General features: G+C 53.3%; 1 protein-coding gene across 1 annotated transcript in view; it reads left to right on the top strand.

Moving 5' to 3' along the window:
- The window catches only part of EHD4 (EH domain containing 4), a 71877-nt gene extending 58381 nt beyond the window's left edge, over nucleotides 1-13496 (top strand). The window contains exons 5-6 of the mRNA XM_040969988.1: nucleotides 3776-3940; nucleotides 10474-13496. Of these exons, the coding sequence (XP_040825922.1) occupies nucleotides 3776-3940; nucleotides 10474-11010 (702 nt within the window). The 3' untranslated portion in view covers nucleotides 11011-13496. The remainder of the gene's footprint in view (nucleotides 1-3775; nucleotides 3941-10473) is intronic.
- The last annotated feature ends 1974 nt before the right edge of the window (nucleotides 13497-15470 follow it).

The raw sequence follows: 15470 nt of genomic DNA, 5'->3' as shown, positions 1-15470 counted from the left end.
TTTGTCATTTGGCTCTGTATGATTTGACCCCCAGTCATCCTCGGTAGCTGACTTGGGGCTTTTCCTGTTTGAAAGAAGGGAAAGGCAAAACTGAAGCAGTGCCTTATCCCCATGAATTACACACTCCTCCTGTTAGCCCTCATATCTGAGGAATTCCTTCATGGTTCAGTGAAGGTCAAACAGCCTCCTCCACAGTCCCTGCGACTCCAGCTAGTCCTCATCCGTCAGTTAGTAGCAGCGGACACTTACACTCCTCTTCTCATGGGCAAGGTATACTTAGATATGTGGGTGATGCCTGCTCCCCGCAGCAGCTCACCCGGCAAGGACCAGGGCCAGAGCCTACCCCTTCCTCCCTTCCTTCCTCTTTGCTACTCCTCCTCTGCTTCATCCTGAAGAAAAGAAACCCTCATACTATTTCCACTTGCTTCCGTGGCCAGGGCTGGCCCTCTGGTCCTTTTTTGCTGGGATCTTTTACCCTTTAGGGCACGAGCCAGCCTTTGGAATTGGCTGTGGCCTTGAGCCCCTCAAACACATCTGGCAGGTGCGGGCTTTTCCTGCCTGGGTGTTCCAGGCGGTGTGCAGTGACATAGCTGTTTTCTGGTACACTGGTGACCTCCAGAACTTTCCAGAGCCCTGGGGCTGATCAGACATCATGCCTGCAGCCACAACTTCCATACACTTATTCCATAGGTCACACCTTGTTTGGAATTCCAGATTTTTAGCAGTGTCAGGGAGGTTTTAGTTCATAGCCGCAGGACTAATTAATTCCAGCAGGACAGGAGTGAGGTCATAGTGTACAGTGCCAGCTCTGCCATCTTCTGGCGAGCTGTATGACCTTGAACACATCATTTGAATTTCCTGGAATCGAAAGATAACGTCAGTGCAGAGATCCCTTCCAGATTCAGTCTTCATGTTTCCCAGAATCACCATTTGCCATGGAACTTGACAAACTTCACGTCAGCACGTGCCTGCCCCCTGTGGGAGCTCTGATCCTGGGTTATTGCCTGGGACACTCCAGGAAAGACAAAAGAGTGGGGCAGCCATGCAGAGGCTGTGACAGAGTAGACCAGTGGAACTTTCTAGAAGTAGGGGATGGGCCTGAGAGCAACCTGTCACATGAGCAGGTCACCTGAGGGTCATGACACAGGTAATATGAGGCAAGTGGGAGGAGGAGGGAGCTGAGACCTGGCATGAGATCAGGGCACTGGAAGCCGTGCACGCATTGTGTAATAACAGTCATCGGCCAGTAAACATCACAGGATCTAAGATGACAGAGCTGGGGCCAGTCAGTGGGTGGAGAGGTATGGCAGGTGCATGGGTATGGGAGCAGGGACTAAGCCTTGCCTGGTCAGGGGTTGGCGGCTCAGAGATGCCCACCTGGCAGGCTCTGGGAGGGGGCATCTAAGTGAGAAGACCTTATGGATGGGAAGCTGAGCCATTTCCTGCTCCGGGACTGGCTCCGGTTCCAAGGTTTCCAGGACGGCTGAGGCCACGGCAGTGATGAGAGGGGCTGCAGAATGTGACAATACCAACAAGTCCTTGGGGGACCCCACCCCAGGTCCGCCCATACTGCACACCAGGTGTTCACGTCCGAAGGCAGAGTTCTCTGGTGTTACAGCTTAGTCAGCATCATGTCCTCAGGCACACAGTTGAAGGCCAGAATCAGAAATCAAGGGCTCCCAAACTTTTATTTGCTTAGGTCTCTCGAAGCATTGGCTGTTCATTTGCTTTCATCCGAACACCAAGGAAGTGAACCAGTTTGCCGGTGATAGAGTTAGAGTCAGCTTTCCAAATTTGTCTCCTGGGAGGTGGCAGCAGTGTGTGCTCTGGGCACATAACCCCCGCATAGCTGTCCTAGCCCGTCCTAGCACTGGGCCTGCCAGCCTGCATCAGGCGAGCTGTGGAATGTCTCTGTCTACCCTGGTATTCAGTTTCCATTCTGCCCCAAGATTACAGTAGGAGTCTGTTCTCTTTAATAGGATTTTCCATAACTGTGTTGTCGTTTGCTTTTTGTAATCACTCTTCTGTTTTCCATCCGCACTTATTTTAGTTACTTGCTTGACTTCTAAATTGTCTGGAGAATTCAGGCCACACAAAAGGAGCTTTTGTAATGAGCATGGGTTACTGTTCCCAAGTGGGCCTAGCGCAAGGGGGAGGGGAAATGCTGAAGAAGGGGCCACAGAGCTCTCCCAATGGGATGTCCCACTCCAACCACCAGCAAGCATTGTGATCCAGGTTTCTGGGGCTTCATCCTTGGGCCTCCAGACATCCTATACCAGAGAGCATCTTCCTGCCAGCTGGGCCCAGGCAGCTGGCCTCCTGTAAAAATGACTTCAATGTCTGTATCCCATGGCAAAGTCCTGGGTCTGGCGCTGTGTTATAGCAAGTTAAGCTGCTGCCAACGGTGCCTGCATCGCATATGGGTGCTGCTTCAAATTTTAGCTGCTCTGCTTCCTACCCAGGTCCCTGATATTGTGCCTGGGAAACTAGTAGAAGATGGCTCAAGTGCTTGAGCCCCTGTACTCACGTGAAGAGGAGACCCACAAGAAACTCCTGGCTTCAGCCTGGTCCAGCCCTGGTCACTGGTCATTTGGGGAGTGAAAGAGAGTGAAAGATCCCTCTCTTCCTCTTTCTCACTATAATTCTACCTTTCAAATAAACAAAATAAGTCTGTTTTTTAAAAGTTCAGCAACTCTGCTTCTGATCCAGCTCCTTCTCACTGCACCTGGGAAGGCAGCTGATGATAGCATAAAAGCTTGGACCATCCATGTGGAAGATCCAGTGGAGTCCCCAGCTCCTGGCTTTGGCTTAGCCCTAACCCACTGCTGCACGCATTTAGAGGGTGAATCGGCAAATTGAAGATGCCTTTCAAATAAATAAATCTTTTTTAAAAAGAAAGAAATGATTTGGGTGCTGAGTCTGCACGGACCTCAGTGCCTCACCTTCCCTGCGGAAGTGCTGGATTCTGATCTCACTGCTCATGAGGCACCATCTCTGGGTAGATCAGCCATGTACGTCACCTCTAGTTTCACTTCCTGGTGCTTCTAAGCAGTAGGTGAAATGGTTATCTAAGGTCTGCTGGTCAGTCACCAGGCTCAGCTGTTGGCCATCTGCTCACTTTCTGTCCCCTGGAGACCCCACTCAGCCATGGCCATGATATTTCCCCCTCGTTAGCCAATCTTCCTCGTGGCTGTCTTCAGGGCAGCCCCACCTTGCCCCCATGGTCTCAGCACACCTGGCAAATAGGAGAGCTCACAGCATTAGTGTGCCCCCCCTTCCAGAACCATCATCTGCTCAGACATTGCGCTGGCAGAACCTCCCTCTATATCCTCCAACAGCTCCCAGTACCTCCTGAGCAGAGGCTAAATGCTGCCCACACCTCCCACCCACCTCATGTGCCGTGACCCCACAGACACTGGTCCCACTGTTACCACCACCCTCCCTCATACTCTCTCTACCCACCCTGGCACTCATTCCTCTCACCACTCAAGTGCCCCCTCTTCCCCTTGCTCTGTCACATTCCACTTCCCCATGCCTTTTTCTGGATCCTGCTCGTCTGCCTGGCCTTCAGCAATGGGGTTCTCTCCACTTACTCTCCCAGGGAAGTGAGGGGCTCATCCACTTTGTAGATCTGCCCTGCCCCCAACTCAAATATATCATTGAGGTCAGCTTTCTCTGCTTCGGTCCCTGGGTGCCTCACCCTCCCTCTGCCTCTGAGCATAGTTGTTAGTGGATACCTGCATGGCATGCCCTCACGTGCAGTGTACCCCTGCAGGTGCATGCCTACATCATCAGCTACCTGAAGAAGGAGATGCCCAGTGTCTTTGGGAAGGAAAACAAGAAACGGGAGCTCATCAGCAGGCTGCCGGAAATCTACATTCAGCTGCAGCGAGAATACCAGATCTCCGCGGGGGACTTCCCTGAGGTCAAGGTGATGCAGGTACGGGGAGCCCATTCCAGCGTCTTGGGCAGCACCATGTGGTCTGGCTGCCTCCCGGGTACACTTGAGGGTCTTGGGACCTAGGACAGAGGAGAATGCAACAAATTTATCCCCCGAGTGCTGATCCGTGCTCTTAGATACCTAACCTGGGGCAGGAATGGCACTGCAGCAGGAGACAGCACATGGAAAACACATATGAACAACCCTCTTAGTCTGTGTTCGGGTGGCAGCTCTGCTGTCCAGGGAGTTCCTGTCTTTGGAATTCCCAGAACCTTAAGGAAATCAGAGCCAGGAATGGCTTTGAAGGTCACCTTGGGCAGGTTCTCCATACCCTGCCCGGCCTTTGAGGTTAAGTGCTCAGGCTGTGTCCCTGCTGCAAGCCTGAGAGGGCCCATCAGGCACACAGAGTTCTGCGGGCAACGCTGAGCTTCACTGGACACGGGCAGGGTTTGTAGCAAGGCTGGCACTGGTGGCTTTCCTCTATCTCTGAGAGCTCCTGGAGCTGTCTGGGCCTGAATGGGGGCTGCGCTCAGCCGCCCCAGGGTGACGTCAGCCTGGCATGGCCTCCTGTGCAATTCCCCTGCCTGTGTGGCCTCTGGCCCAGCCCCACTCCCATAGCTGTGCCCATGTAGTCAGCTGCATGGCTCTGCAAAGCCAGTGACACTAAGTGCAGTGTCTGTGTCTGCAGCCACCCACCAGCTCCACCCCCAGGGAAGAGGCCAGGCGTCAGGGAGAGCTGGCTGAGCTTCTCTGGCTTTCTTCTGATTTCCCACATTGGATGGAGATGTGAGTTCCAAGAACTATGTCTCTACAAAAGGGTGGACTGAGGACTTGTCGGAGGCCCACAGTGGAGGAGATGAAAGAGAACATGCCCCACCTTCAGGGCAGTCCTGTCCAGGCCACTATTCTGTGGAAACACCAAGAAGCTGAACATCTGGGGTTGTGCGTAAAGCACCTGGCTTGGGGTTATGATGCTGCCTAAGAAACATCTGCATCCCAGGTGCAAACCACCTGGCCTTGAACCTGGCTCCACTCCAAGTTCCAGCTTCCTGCTAATGTGCCCCAGGTTGGCAGCAAATAATGGCTCAAGCACCCAGTTTCTGCCACTCACATGGGAGACCTGGATTGAGTTCCAGGCTCCTGACCTTGACTGGGCCCAGCTCTGGCTATTAAGGGCACTTGGGGAGTAAACCAGAGATTCCTGTCTGTTACTATCTATCTTGCAGCCTTTTAAGTTTTTTTTTTAAGTGATGCAAAATGAATTAAAACATAAACTTATTTAATTTAAAAGAGGAAAAAAAGCTCACAATTTTCAGATTTGGGCTCAAAACTTCAAAAAGTACTCCAGAGGCCAGATAGAACCCACCTGTGTGCTGACTACCCTGGCCACAGCGACTTTTAGCCCTGAAGTTGGAGTGTGGTTGGCAAGGGCAACCGAGCAGGCATGGCCAGATGCAGGATGGTGGCCAGGGGTGGGGGTGCAGGGAGTGGGAGGATGCAGGGGTAGGGGGGATCAGCTGGCTAGGAAGGGAGGCATCGCCTTGATAGATTGCTGACCCCAGGGTGGCTTCTACTGCTGCCTCTCTATGCGTGGTGTTTGCTGAAACTGAAGACAGAAGCACCTCTTGACTTCCAGTAGTGAAACAGGTAATCCCTACACTTGAAGATCAGCAGGTGGCATATTGAGGGCCCCCTAAGTCAGTTCCCCATTCACACCCTTGGGCTATGCCCTGCACCCCAGGACCAAGCTGTCTCCACTTGTCAGATTTGGCAGGAAGGAACTCAGCATCCTGACTTCAATGAAAGTTAGGAAGACGTTCATATCACAGCAGTGCCAAGGACATGGCCAGGGTCGGAGTCTTTGCTGAGCTCCCTTGGGGGCCCGGTCTGCCACTGACACCAGGGGACCTGGGAGTGAGGGCTCTGCACTACCCTGGCTGGTCTGCAGCTGGTGCGGCAGCTGTTGTGGGGCTCCCACATGCATGTTGTGCTGCTGCAGCATGACTCATCAAATTATGTCCTGTCTGGATTCTCTCAGCCCACTCTCACAAGTCTGTAGCTCCACACAGTCAGTGACCCATGTCCTGTTCACAGCCATATCCACGGCATCTAGGATGTAACAGGTGCTTACTTAATGCATGTGGGGTAAATGCGTCCGTCTGTGTATGCCTGTGCCAGAGCAGACACCAGGAATGGGTGTTTGGCAGGTTCTAGCCCTTCCCTAATTGCACAGGGCATCTATTTATTTATTTATATAAATAGGTGAGAGCGACAGAGAAGGAGAGAGATTTTCCATTTGCTGGTTCATTTCCCAAATGACTACAACAGCCCAGGCTGGTCTGTGTTGAAGCCAGGAACTTGGAGCTCCATCTGGGTCTTGCACATAAGTGACAGGGCTCCAAGCACTTGGGCCATCTTCCATTGCTTTCCCAGGCCTGTTAGCCGGGAGCTAGACCAGAAGTGGAGTGGCCAGGGCTCAAACCAGTGTTACATGTGGGATGCTGGCACTGCAAGCAATAGCTTGGCTCAGTGTGCCACAATGGCTGTCCCTGCACAGAGGTCTTAGACCTGGAGTGTTTGGAGCAATGGCCTGGAAGCTGGAAGGAGACTCCTCCTAGAGAAGGGTACCGACTCGGGACACTTGCAGCTCATTGCCAGCACTCGGGGGGCTTTGCAGGGTCATGCAGGTAACAGGTGTCCCTGAGTACACTGAGTGGAACATGTTGGGTGACACGAGCACTCAGCCTCACATCACTGCATCTTGGACCATGTCAGGATCACAAGAGAGCTTCCTGTTCCCGTAACTGAGCTTGTCAGGGTAGCCTAAAGCCCGATTGGATTTTGAAGGTGCCTCTCTGGTGCTAGGGCAGGGGCCAGGCCACACATGTAGGAACAAGCAATACAGCTGAGCCCAGATGTTTCAGCACTCCAGACCAGGAGGAATGCTGGGCTCCGGCGTCCCCTCAGAGTCCTCCCACTGGCCGGGGAATGTCCTGGCTGTGGCTGCTGTGGGCATTTCCAGCAGCAGGGGGCGCCAGAGCCTTCCCTGCTTGCTCAAGGGGCTGGAAGCCTTTCTGGTCACCTTTCTGGCAGCAGCTGTATGGCTGCTGTTACCCAGTCTGTCTGCCCATTACTGCAGTGTGTCACTGCACTCATCTCAGTAGGAAGTATTTGGTAGGGATGCACCCTGCTCAATGGGCAGGGCTGCTGAGGGCCTGACGCCCCAGCCAGGTCTGTGGGGCCCACAGTGACAGGAGTGCAGGGTTTATTTTCTGTATGCCCCCCTCGGGGCAGGAAGAGTTGCTGCTTCCTGTCCACCCCCTTTGTAGCCTTTTCCCATCCCCAGTTTTCCGGAGCTTTGCCATGGGAGCCCCCACGGCAGACTGAAAAAGATCTGGGCAGGCTAAACCTTTTTGCATCTCTTCAGCCAGACTGCAAGGCTATGTGTGTGTGCGCACACCCAGGGCCCTGGCCCACTCATGGGGCATTCGGGCAGATGTCCATGCACCCAGGACACTGCAGGCAGCACCGGGATTTTGGTATAAGATGCTTTCAGTCCCCATGGCAGAGGTTGGCAGCAGGAACTCATGGTGCTGGCACCATTGTGTGGTGCTCATGGTGGGGTTAATTCGTCTGCCTGGGAGGATGGGGGCACCATTTAGGGCCCTCACTGCTCTGTATATGCGGAGACCATGTCTGGGTGCCACCCCACTCAGATGGCACCAGGTTTGCTTCCTGGGAAGGGTGTCAGAGCCCTACCCCAGAGAAGTGTCAGCTCTGTCCCCTGCCAGCACCTGTTGCCTGCCCTGCATCCACAAGTTGTAATTATAATTCTCCACTGGGCCAAGTCATCAGGTTCAGTATTACTATCAATAACCAGGTCCTAGGACATGGGATTGGTATAGCAGAGAAGACACTGTCTGGGACACCTTCATCCCATAGTGGAGTCCTGGGTTCAAGTCCAGGCTTCACTCCACACTCCAGCCTCCTGCCTGTGTGCAGCCCTGGGAGGCAGCAGGTGATGTCCCCCACATGGGAGACCTGGAAGACTGCCCGTCGTGGGGCCGCTGTGGCCCCAGCTGTTGTGAGCATTTGGAAAGTGAACCAGTAGTCAGAAGCTCAATATCTCTCTCCCTCGCTCTGTTTCAAATAAACACATTCAATGAATTGTACATTTTAATAATAATAAATCATAAAAGTTAATATAGATATGATACATCTATCTCTTAAAAACAGGCTGTTGAACAGTATAATGTTATTTTACTTCACATGCACAAGTGTTTGTGTGTGTAAAAATGGCTAGAAATGCACTCCTAAACATGTTAGGCATGATTCTTGATGGGTGAGAGTTATTAACTATCTAATATTTTTGTATTTGCTCATCAGTTCTTCCTCGCTATCTTATAATAAAAGTATGGTCATGCCTTTTTTCCCTCTAGTAGTTGTCATATTGCTTCTGCCCAAAATAGTCAGGTGTGGCTATTGCACACAGACGCCCTCTCTGTGCCCTTCAGAAGTTGCACATAGAGCCCTGCACAATAGCCTAGAGGCTAAAGTCCTCGCCTTGAATGCGCTGGGATCCCATATGGGCAGTGGTTCTAATCCCAGTAGCCCTGCTTCTCATCCAGCTCCCTGCTTGTGGCCTGGGAAAGCAGTCGAGGACAGCCCAGAGCCTTGGGACCCTACACCTGTGTGGGAGACCCAGAAGAGGCTCCTGGCTCCTGGCTCCTGGCATCAGATTGGCTCAGCTCCAGCTGTTGTGGCCACTTAGGGAGTAAATCAATGAATGGAAGACATTCCTTTCTGTCTTTCCTCCTCTCTGAATATCTGATTTAAGAAAAAAAAGTTGCCTATAGAGACGTACTTCACTGAGAGGCCCCACAAAAGCTGCCACACATTAACCGTTTTTTGCTTTTGTTTGTGAAAGTCCTATGGGTGATGTTTCTCCAGGCCTCTTTAAAGTTTTGCATGACTCATCACCCAGGACCTGGGAGTTTGTGGCTAGCAGTGAATTTGTCCTCTCTCTCCCCGTGTAGGGATGGGCAAGGGTCCCTGGGAGTCCTCGGGTGGCTGAGGAGCTCAAACCAGCTCCCAGAGGATATTCCCCCAACTGCTGCGAGGAACACCTGCCTTCCTCTCTCCCACTTGCTCTGCACATCCCTCCTAGCAGCATGTGTCTGCTACTTTGATCCTTTTCAAAACAGACAGCAACTCAACAGCTGGAGTGTTGTTCTACCTTTACCACACACGTTCGCTCAGAGCTGGGACTTGGACTGTTTTTTATTCACAGTTTTCTCTCCCCTGGTCTCAGAACGGGGTCCAGATCGTGACAAGTGACCAGTAAATGTTGGGTGGGAAGATGCACAGGTGGGTGGGTAGACCAATGGATGGATGGATGGATGGATGGATGGATGGATGGATGGATGGATAGATGGATGATTCCAAGGATGGACAGGGTGGGAGTGGATTGACAAGTGGATGAAGGAGGGACCGATGGATGGATGGGTGAAGGGAGGGTCCCAGTGTGCATGAGTACCTCCAGAGACCCGAGATAGGCAAGGCTGGGTCTGCAGTGCCAGCCACAGGTGGAGCGAGTTCTGGTGCTGCGTTGCACAGCTAGGCAACCCCAGTTCACAATAATGTGTTGTGTATTTCAAAGCAACTAGAAGAGAGGATTTCAATGTCCCTGCCACAAAGAAATGCTAAATGTTTGAAGTGATGGACAGGTCCATCTCTCTGATTTGATCATTGCAAATATATTCTTAAAGCAAAACATCACATTGTAGCACAGAAACGTGTGTCTTGATGTGTCAATCCGAATTAACATGAAATAGGGCCCACCGCGATAGCATAACAGCTAAAGTCCTCAGCTTGAAACCACCAGGATACCATATGAGCACTGGTTCTAATCCCGGTGGCCCGCTTCCCATCCAGCTCCCTGCTTGTGGCCTGGGAGAGCTGTCAAGGACAGCCCAAAGCCTTGGGACCCTGCACCCACATGGGAGAGTTGGAATAGGCTCCTGGCTTCGGATTGGCTTAGCTCCAGCCGTTGGGGTCGCTTGGGGAGTGAATCATCGGACGGATCTTCCTCTCTTCCTCTTCTCCTCTCTGTATATCTGCCTTTCCAATAAAAATAAATCTTTAAAAAAAAATTAACATGAAATAAAAACATAGTCTCAGGAAATACAGACTCAGTCTTGATGTGGCTCTCATAAACAGGCTCACTTGCCCTGACTGCCCCCCACACACTCCTAGGATTGTTAAGCATCAGTCAACTGAAGTGTGTCACAATGACTTGCAAAAATTCAAACTGATTTCCTGGAGCCGAGCAAAAGAGGCATTTCTCAGCCAAGGGGCCATTGTCACTCACATGGCCACCTGCAGAGATCACTACTTTAGATTAGAAATCCATCTCATCCGCCAGAGTAACTGGGGGTGCTGGGAGAGCCACCCCCACCTCCCAGGAGCCCCTCTTCCCAAAGAGAGAGTGCCAAGTCACCCAGTCTGTGGTCTGTCCCCTCCACCCACCACAGGAACAGCTGGAGAACTACGACTTCACCAAGTTCCACTCGCTGAAGCCCAAGCTGATTGAGGCAGTGGACAACATGCTGAGCAACAAGATCTCATCTCTGATGAGCCTCATCAGCCAGGAGGAGACGAGCGCGCCCACACAGATGGTGCAAGGTGGTGCTTTCGACGGCACCGCCGAGGGCCCCTTCAACCAGGGCTATGGCGAAGGTGCCAAGGAGGGTGCTGACGAGGAGGAATGGGTGGTGGCCAAGGACAAACCCGTGTATGATGAGCTCTTCTACACCCTGTCGCCCATCAATGGCAAGATCACAGGCGTCAATGCCAAGAAGGAGATGGTGACCTCCAAGCTACCCAACAGCGTCTTGGGCAAGATCTGGAAGCTGGCTGACTGCGACTGTGATGGCATGCTGGACGAGGAGGAGTTCGCGCTGGCCAAGCACCTCATCAAGATCAAACTCGACGGCTATGAGCTGCCCAGCATCCTGCCACCACACCTTGTGCCCCCCTCACACAGGAAGTCCCTGCCCAAGGCCGACTGAAGAACAGGAGGGAGAGTGTACAGCAGGGGAGGGCGGTGTGGGATGGGAATGGGTGGGTGAGGGTTGCCAGGCGTGAGGCCTGCTCTGCCACTGACTTTGCCCAGGGACACACAATGCTTTCTCTCTGTGTTCTAGTCTCCCCACATGTAGAATGAGGAAGCCAGGCAGAGATCCTCTCCCCTCTGAAACTCCCTGACTTGCCATGAACTCAGTAGAGGGAGCAGAGACCGGAGGGTAAAGAAGGAAGCAAAATTGCCCAAAGACGACCCAGAGTCCTGGAGAAACGTGGAGTCAGGGACCAGTGGCGGGGAGGGAGCTGGGGCTGGCCACACCTGTGGGGCTTCAGGGACAGCTCGTCATTGGCAGGGGGTGGGGGGCCTCAGCTATCATATTTATTGGGTTTGCCATGTGGCAGGGTAGTGAGAAAAACAGCAGGGAAGTCCTGCTATCTCCAGACTACCAAAGAGAAGGTGGCAGAGGCCCCTGGCATGGCCAGAGGCTGCACCTGGGCTGAAGGGCACCTAGGCCATGCTAGCAGGGCACCTCCGCCCACCTTCTGCCACTGTCCCCTACCCCCACCCATCCTCCCAGGCTCTCCCTACAGAGCTGTGTTTGGGGAGGACTCTCCCCTTGGCCCTTGGCAAGAGTTCTCGATTGCACTTGGGATCCCAGTGAGATCTGAGGCTCAGCTTGCCTGGCTGGCAAGTGCAGGAAGTAGGACCCACCCTGCAGCAAGAGCAGGAGGAGGAATCCTGGTCATCCAGCAGGGTGGCCCCCAACACTCGGTGTCCCCAGGCTGAGTACACTTGCTGTCCTCGGCCCTGTGGACACCAAGGTGGCTGGAGATGGAGGGATCGCTCTGCTGCAGTTCCCTGCTGTCCTGGTAGAAAACGCATTTTTAGTAAATATGGGGGATTTGTGGTTTGTTTTCCTTACAAGATAAAAGCCTTTATACAGAAATGAAAGGGAATCTTTATTATGAAGCCTCCCAGCTGCAGGCTGTCCCACTCGTGCCCTCCTCATCCCTGCAGCCTGGCTGTGGAGTGATGGCTGAGTCCCCCTACAGACCTCTCAGGACCACCCCTTCACTCACCTGCCTCAGGGGACCACAGGTGCCTACCACATTATTTATGCAATAAGAGAGAGGGCCAGAGGAGCAGGGAGTGGCACGTGCCAGGAGCTCACTGGCCCTGGAAAACACCACCACTCCTCTGAGCCTTCCCCAAACCTCATAACTACTTTTCTGGTGACCTCAATTCCAGACATGGTCTGAGGCAAGTGCTTGCTCCAATGCCACCCCCACCCCTAGCTCCCCCAGCTTGCCTTCTTGCATAACCGTGTTGTGAGAACAGCAAGTGCCTCATGTGGTTTGCAGGCTTAGCACTTTTCAGTAGACTCATGGGGGAAGCAGTTTGCAATTCCTGTCCTGCCAGGCAAGTCCAGGACTTCTGGAGTGCATGAAGCCCATTTTTAGGCTGCAAGGGCAGGCTGGGAGTCTTGTGTCCAAGAGCTCATGGCTGCCCTGCCTCTGTCCTCCTGTTCAGAATAACCTTGCTTCTTTACATTGGTCCATCTGTCCCAGTGGAGTGCAGGTGGACACACATGCCTGTGTCATATGGATGTATGTGTGCTAAGGTGATGCATGGGTACACAGGTAGAGACGGCCAGCGTCAGGCTGCCCAGCAGGCCTGCCATGTGCTGCTTCTGCCTGGGAAGACTTGTCTCAAACAGCATTCCCTGCTGGGACCCAGGGATGTTCCTGGGGGAAAATTAGAGCCCAGACGTGGCCACTTCATATCCTGGTCTCTATCATCAAGTCACTCGCCCTGTGATTGCCCTCCCAGGAGGGGCGGCCCTACAGGAGACAGAGTGGAAGACCCCTGGGCTCCAGAAATATCCAGTTCTGTCCTTGACGCCACCATCTCTGGACCTCTGTTTACACTGTGCAGCCCTTACTGTTTTGGGGTCATCCTGCCAGCTATGAGGCCGCTGGCAAGGTCATCTATACAGAAGCCATCTATACAGAAACCTGTCCTTCCAATTGACTGGTATTTCCTGTGTCGCCCTGCCACAGACACAACCAACCCAGCCACAACCTTGGGGGGACAGCTGCTCACTTCCTGGGACTTGGTGTGTCCAGTGCTGGCCTCAGTTCTCTGCCGAGCCCCTTTCCATAGGCATCCCTTGGTGCCCAGAGTGACACTAGGGACACAGACAAGCTGCCATGCAGATGGGAGGGCCTGCTACAGTTGCCTGCCCCACCCTCACCCCCCAGATTTAGATTGGAGCAGAAGGACAATTCCAGGACCAAGAACCACTGAACACTCAGACACGGGTCCTGATGGCAGAGTGTCGGGTTGCGTGGCAATTAACCGGTGCAATTAACACACATGCTTCCACTCTTTTCTTTTTTATAATCCTATTTAGAAGTGTCAAAGAAAAAATCCCACAGGCAACTGATCAATAAACTTATAAGAAAATCCCCACCCTCCTGCCTCCTGTTGACTCTGGTTTTCAAGCATTGAGTCCCGTCGTCTGTGGGCCCTGGGCGTGCATTTCCTAGTGAAGCAGAGGGGCTGAATCAGAGCTTGCTGCTTCTGATTGACCTCCATCAGGGAGGCTGGTTCTACCCCATGGGGGAAAGGGGGACAGCAAAAAATCCAGGAATGGAATAGGCTGTAGTGATGGCTGAGAGCCAAGACAGGAGGGGCTGCTGGAGGGCGCTAAGCCTGGAGGCACTGGGGGGTGTGGGCCTGCCTCCTGGACCTTTTCCCAGCCAAAAGGTGGGACCCTACAGCTGCAAGCACGGTTGTGCCAGGGTGGGCCCTGGTTACCTGCTTCTGGCCTTGCCAGTGTCCATCACGTGGAGTAGACACCTGGGTCTTTCCTGCCAGCACCCACTTACCCTGTCAGGGATTTGGACCTGGAATTTGGCTAGAGAGTACTCCTCTCATCCCACCCTCTAAGCCACAGCAGACCTCAGCCCACTTCTCAGAGCGAGTGCATCCCCCCCCTCCCACACCACCATGCATTGGTTCAAAAACACCTGTAGGTAATTCTAGCACTAGAAGCCAGGCCCCACAGATGTCTGTTCCAACTCCTGGGGCATATTGAGTGCAAAGAAGTGAACGTTTTGATGCATCAGTGTCAATGGCATTAAAAGAGGAGCTGTTGTGGGCAGGAGGGAACCCAGGCCTGGCTCCCTCTGGTTTGGCTGCTGGAGCAAACTTCACCTGAAGTCCCATTACTGCTAAATGTTTGTTTTTCTTTTCCAAACTATTTTTTTTCTAGTCAACACAAGCCAATATGTTTCCTTTTTAGTGTTCACACCAGTTCAACTATCAGGTGCAGTTACTTGCAGCGCAGCTTACTTTGACTGAGCTCTCATCTCGGGGTTGGTTGAGCCACAGCCAGGGAGGGACAGGTCCACAACAAACATGCAGAGGCTTTGATTGTGTCTGAGTTAGGGAATAGAAAAGGCAGTCGCCCAGCCCCACCCAGCATCTGTGTGAGCAACCACCTCTGTGTGGGGAACACCACGCAACTTGGCTGGCCCCTGGTGCTCAAGAGTCGCATGAGGTGCATGGGCCAAGGGATATGGCTCACTTTTGTCTGGGCGAAGGAGGTCAGGAAGGATTTCCTGACCAAAGCAGGGTTTTAAGGGAGGATGACGGAAACAGGGAAGAGTACAGCTCCCAGCCCCGTCCCGGGAGCCTGGTTAGTGAGCTGGAGGGCCTGGGTAATTAGGCTTGGTGGTCAGATTCCTTCTTCCTGTGAGGCCTACTTCTAGCCAGTTCCCTGGATCTGAATTAAACAGAACTCCCTTAGTCGTACCCCGGCCACATAGACAATGGACTCGCTACAGCCGTGGTAGGAGGCAGGACAGGTGCAGTGCTGGGAGGCACCGTGGCATCAGCCCCTGGGGAGGGCTGCATGCAGTTCTGTAGATGAGGAAACCTCTCGGTCATGTGAAGTGCCCGAAAGCCAGCCAGGGGTGGGGGAACCTTCGTGGACGGACAGTGGAGCTAGGTGGGGGAGCTCCTCTTAGGCACACCCTGGGGTCCTGCCCCCTTCAGCACCACCCCTCCCTCCCTGCCTCAGGCCCCAACTGAAGTCCAAGTGCAATTCATCCCCAGCCCAGCTCTCATCATTGTGGCCACCAGTGACAGCCCCAGGGAATGTGGACTCTGCTTGCAGAGACCCAGGCTGCCCCATGTGTGACTTATATCATACAGCCCACGCCAGAGCCTACAGGCCTGAATCTAGCAAGAGACTACTGTGATACCTCTAGACTAGCTTTCCCACCGGCACACAGGTGGCCTTGGAGGGAGGGTCAAGAGCCCGTTGGTCCCCTGTGCATACCCAAACCCAGGCATTGCCCACAGCCAGTTTCCTGGGACCCTGGAAACACAACGTGACACCTTTCTGTCTTGGCTACCCCTGGTCCCCCCCACACACAC

Source organism: Ochotona curzoniae, unplaced genomic scaffold (assembly GCF_017591425.1).
Source record: "Ochotona curzoniae isolate NIBS_2020 unplaced genomic scaffold, NIBS_Ocur_1.0 scaffold_4701, whole genome shotgun sequence".
Taxonomy (NCBI): Eukaryota; Metazoa; Chordata; class Mammalia; order Lagomorpha; family Ochotonidae; genus Ochotona; species Ochotona curzoniae.
This window is presented reverse-complemented; position numbering and strand designations above follow the sequence as displayed.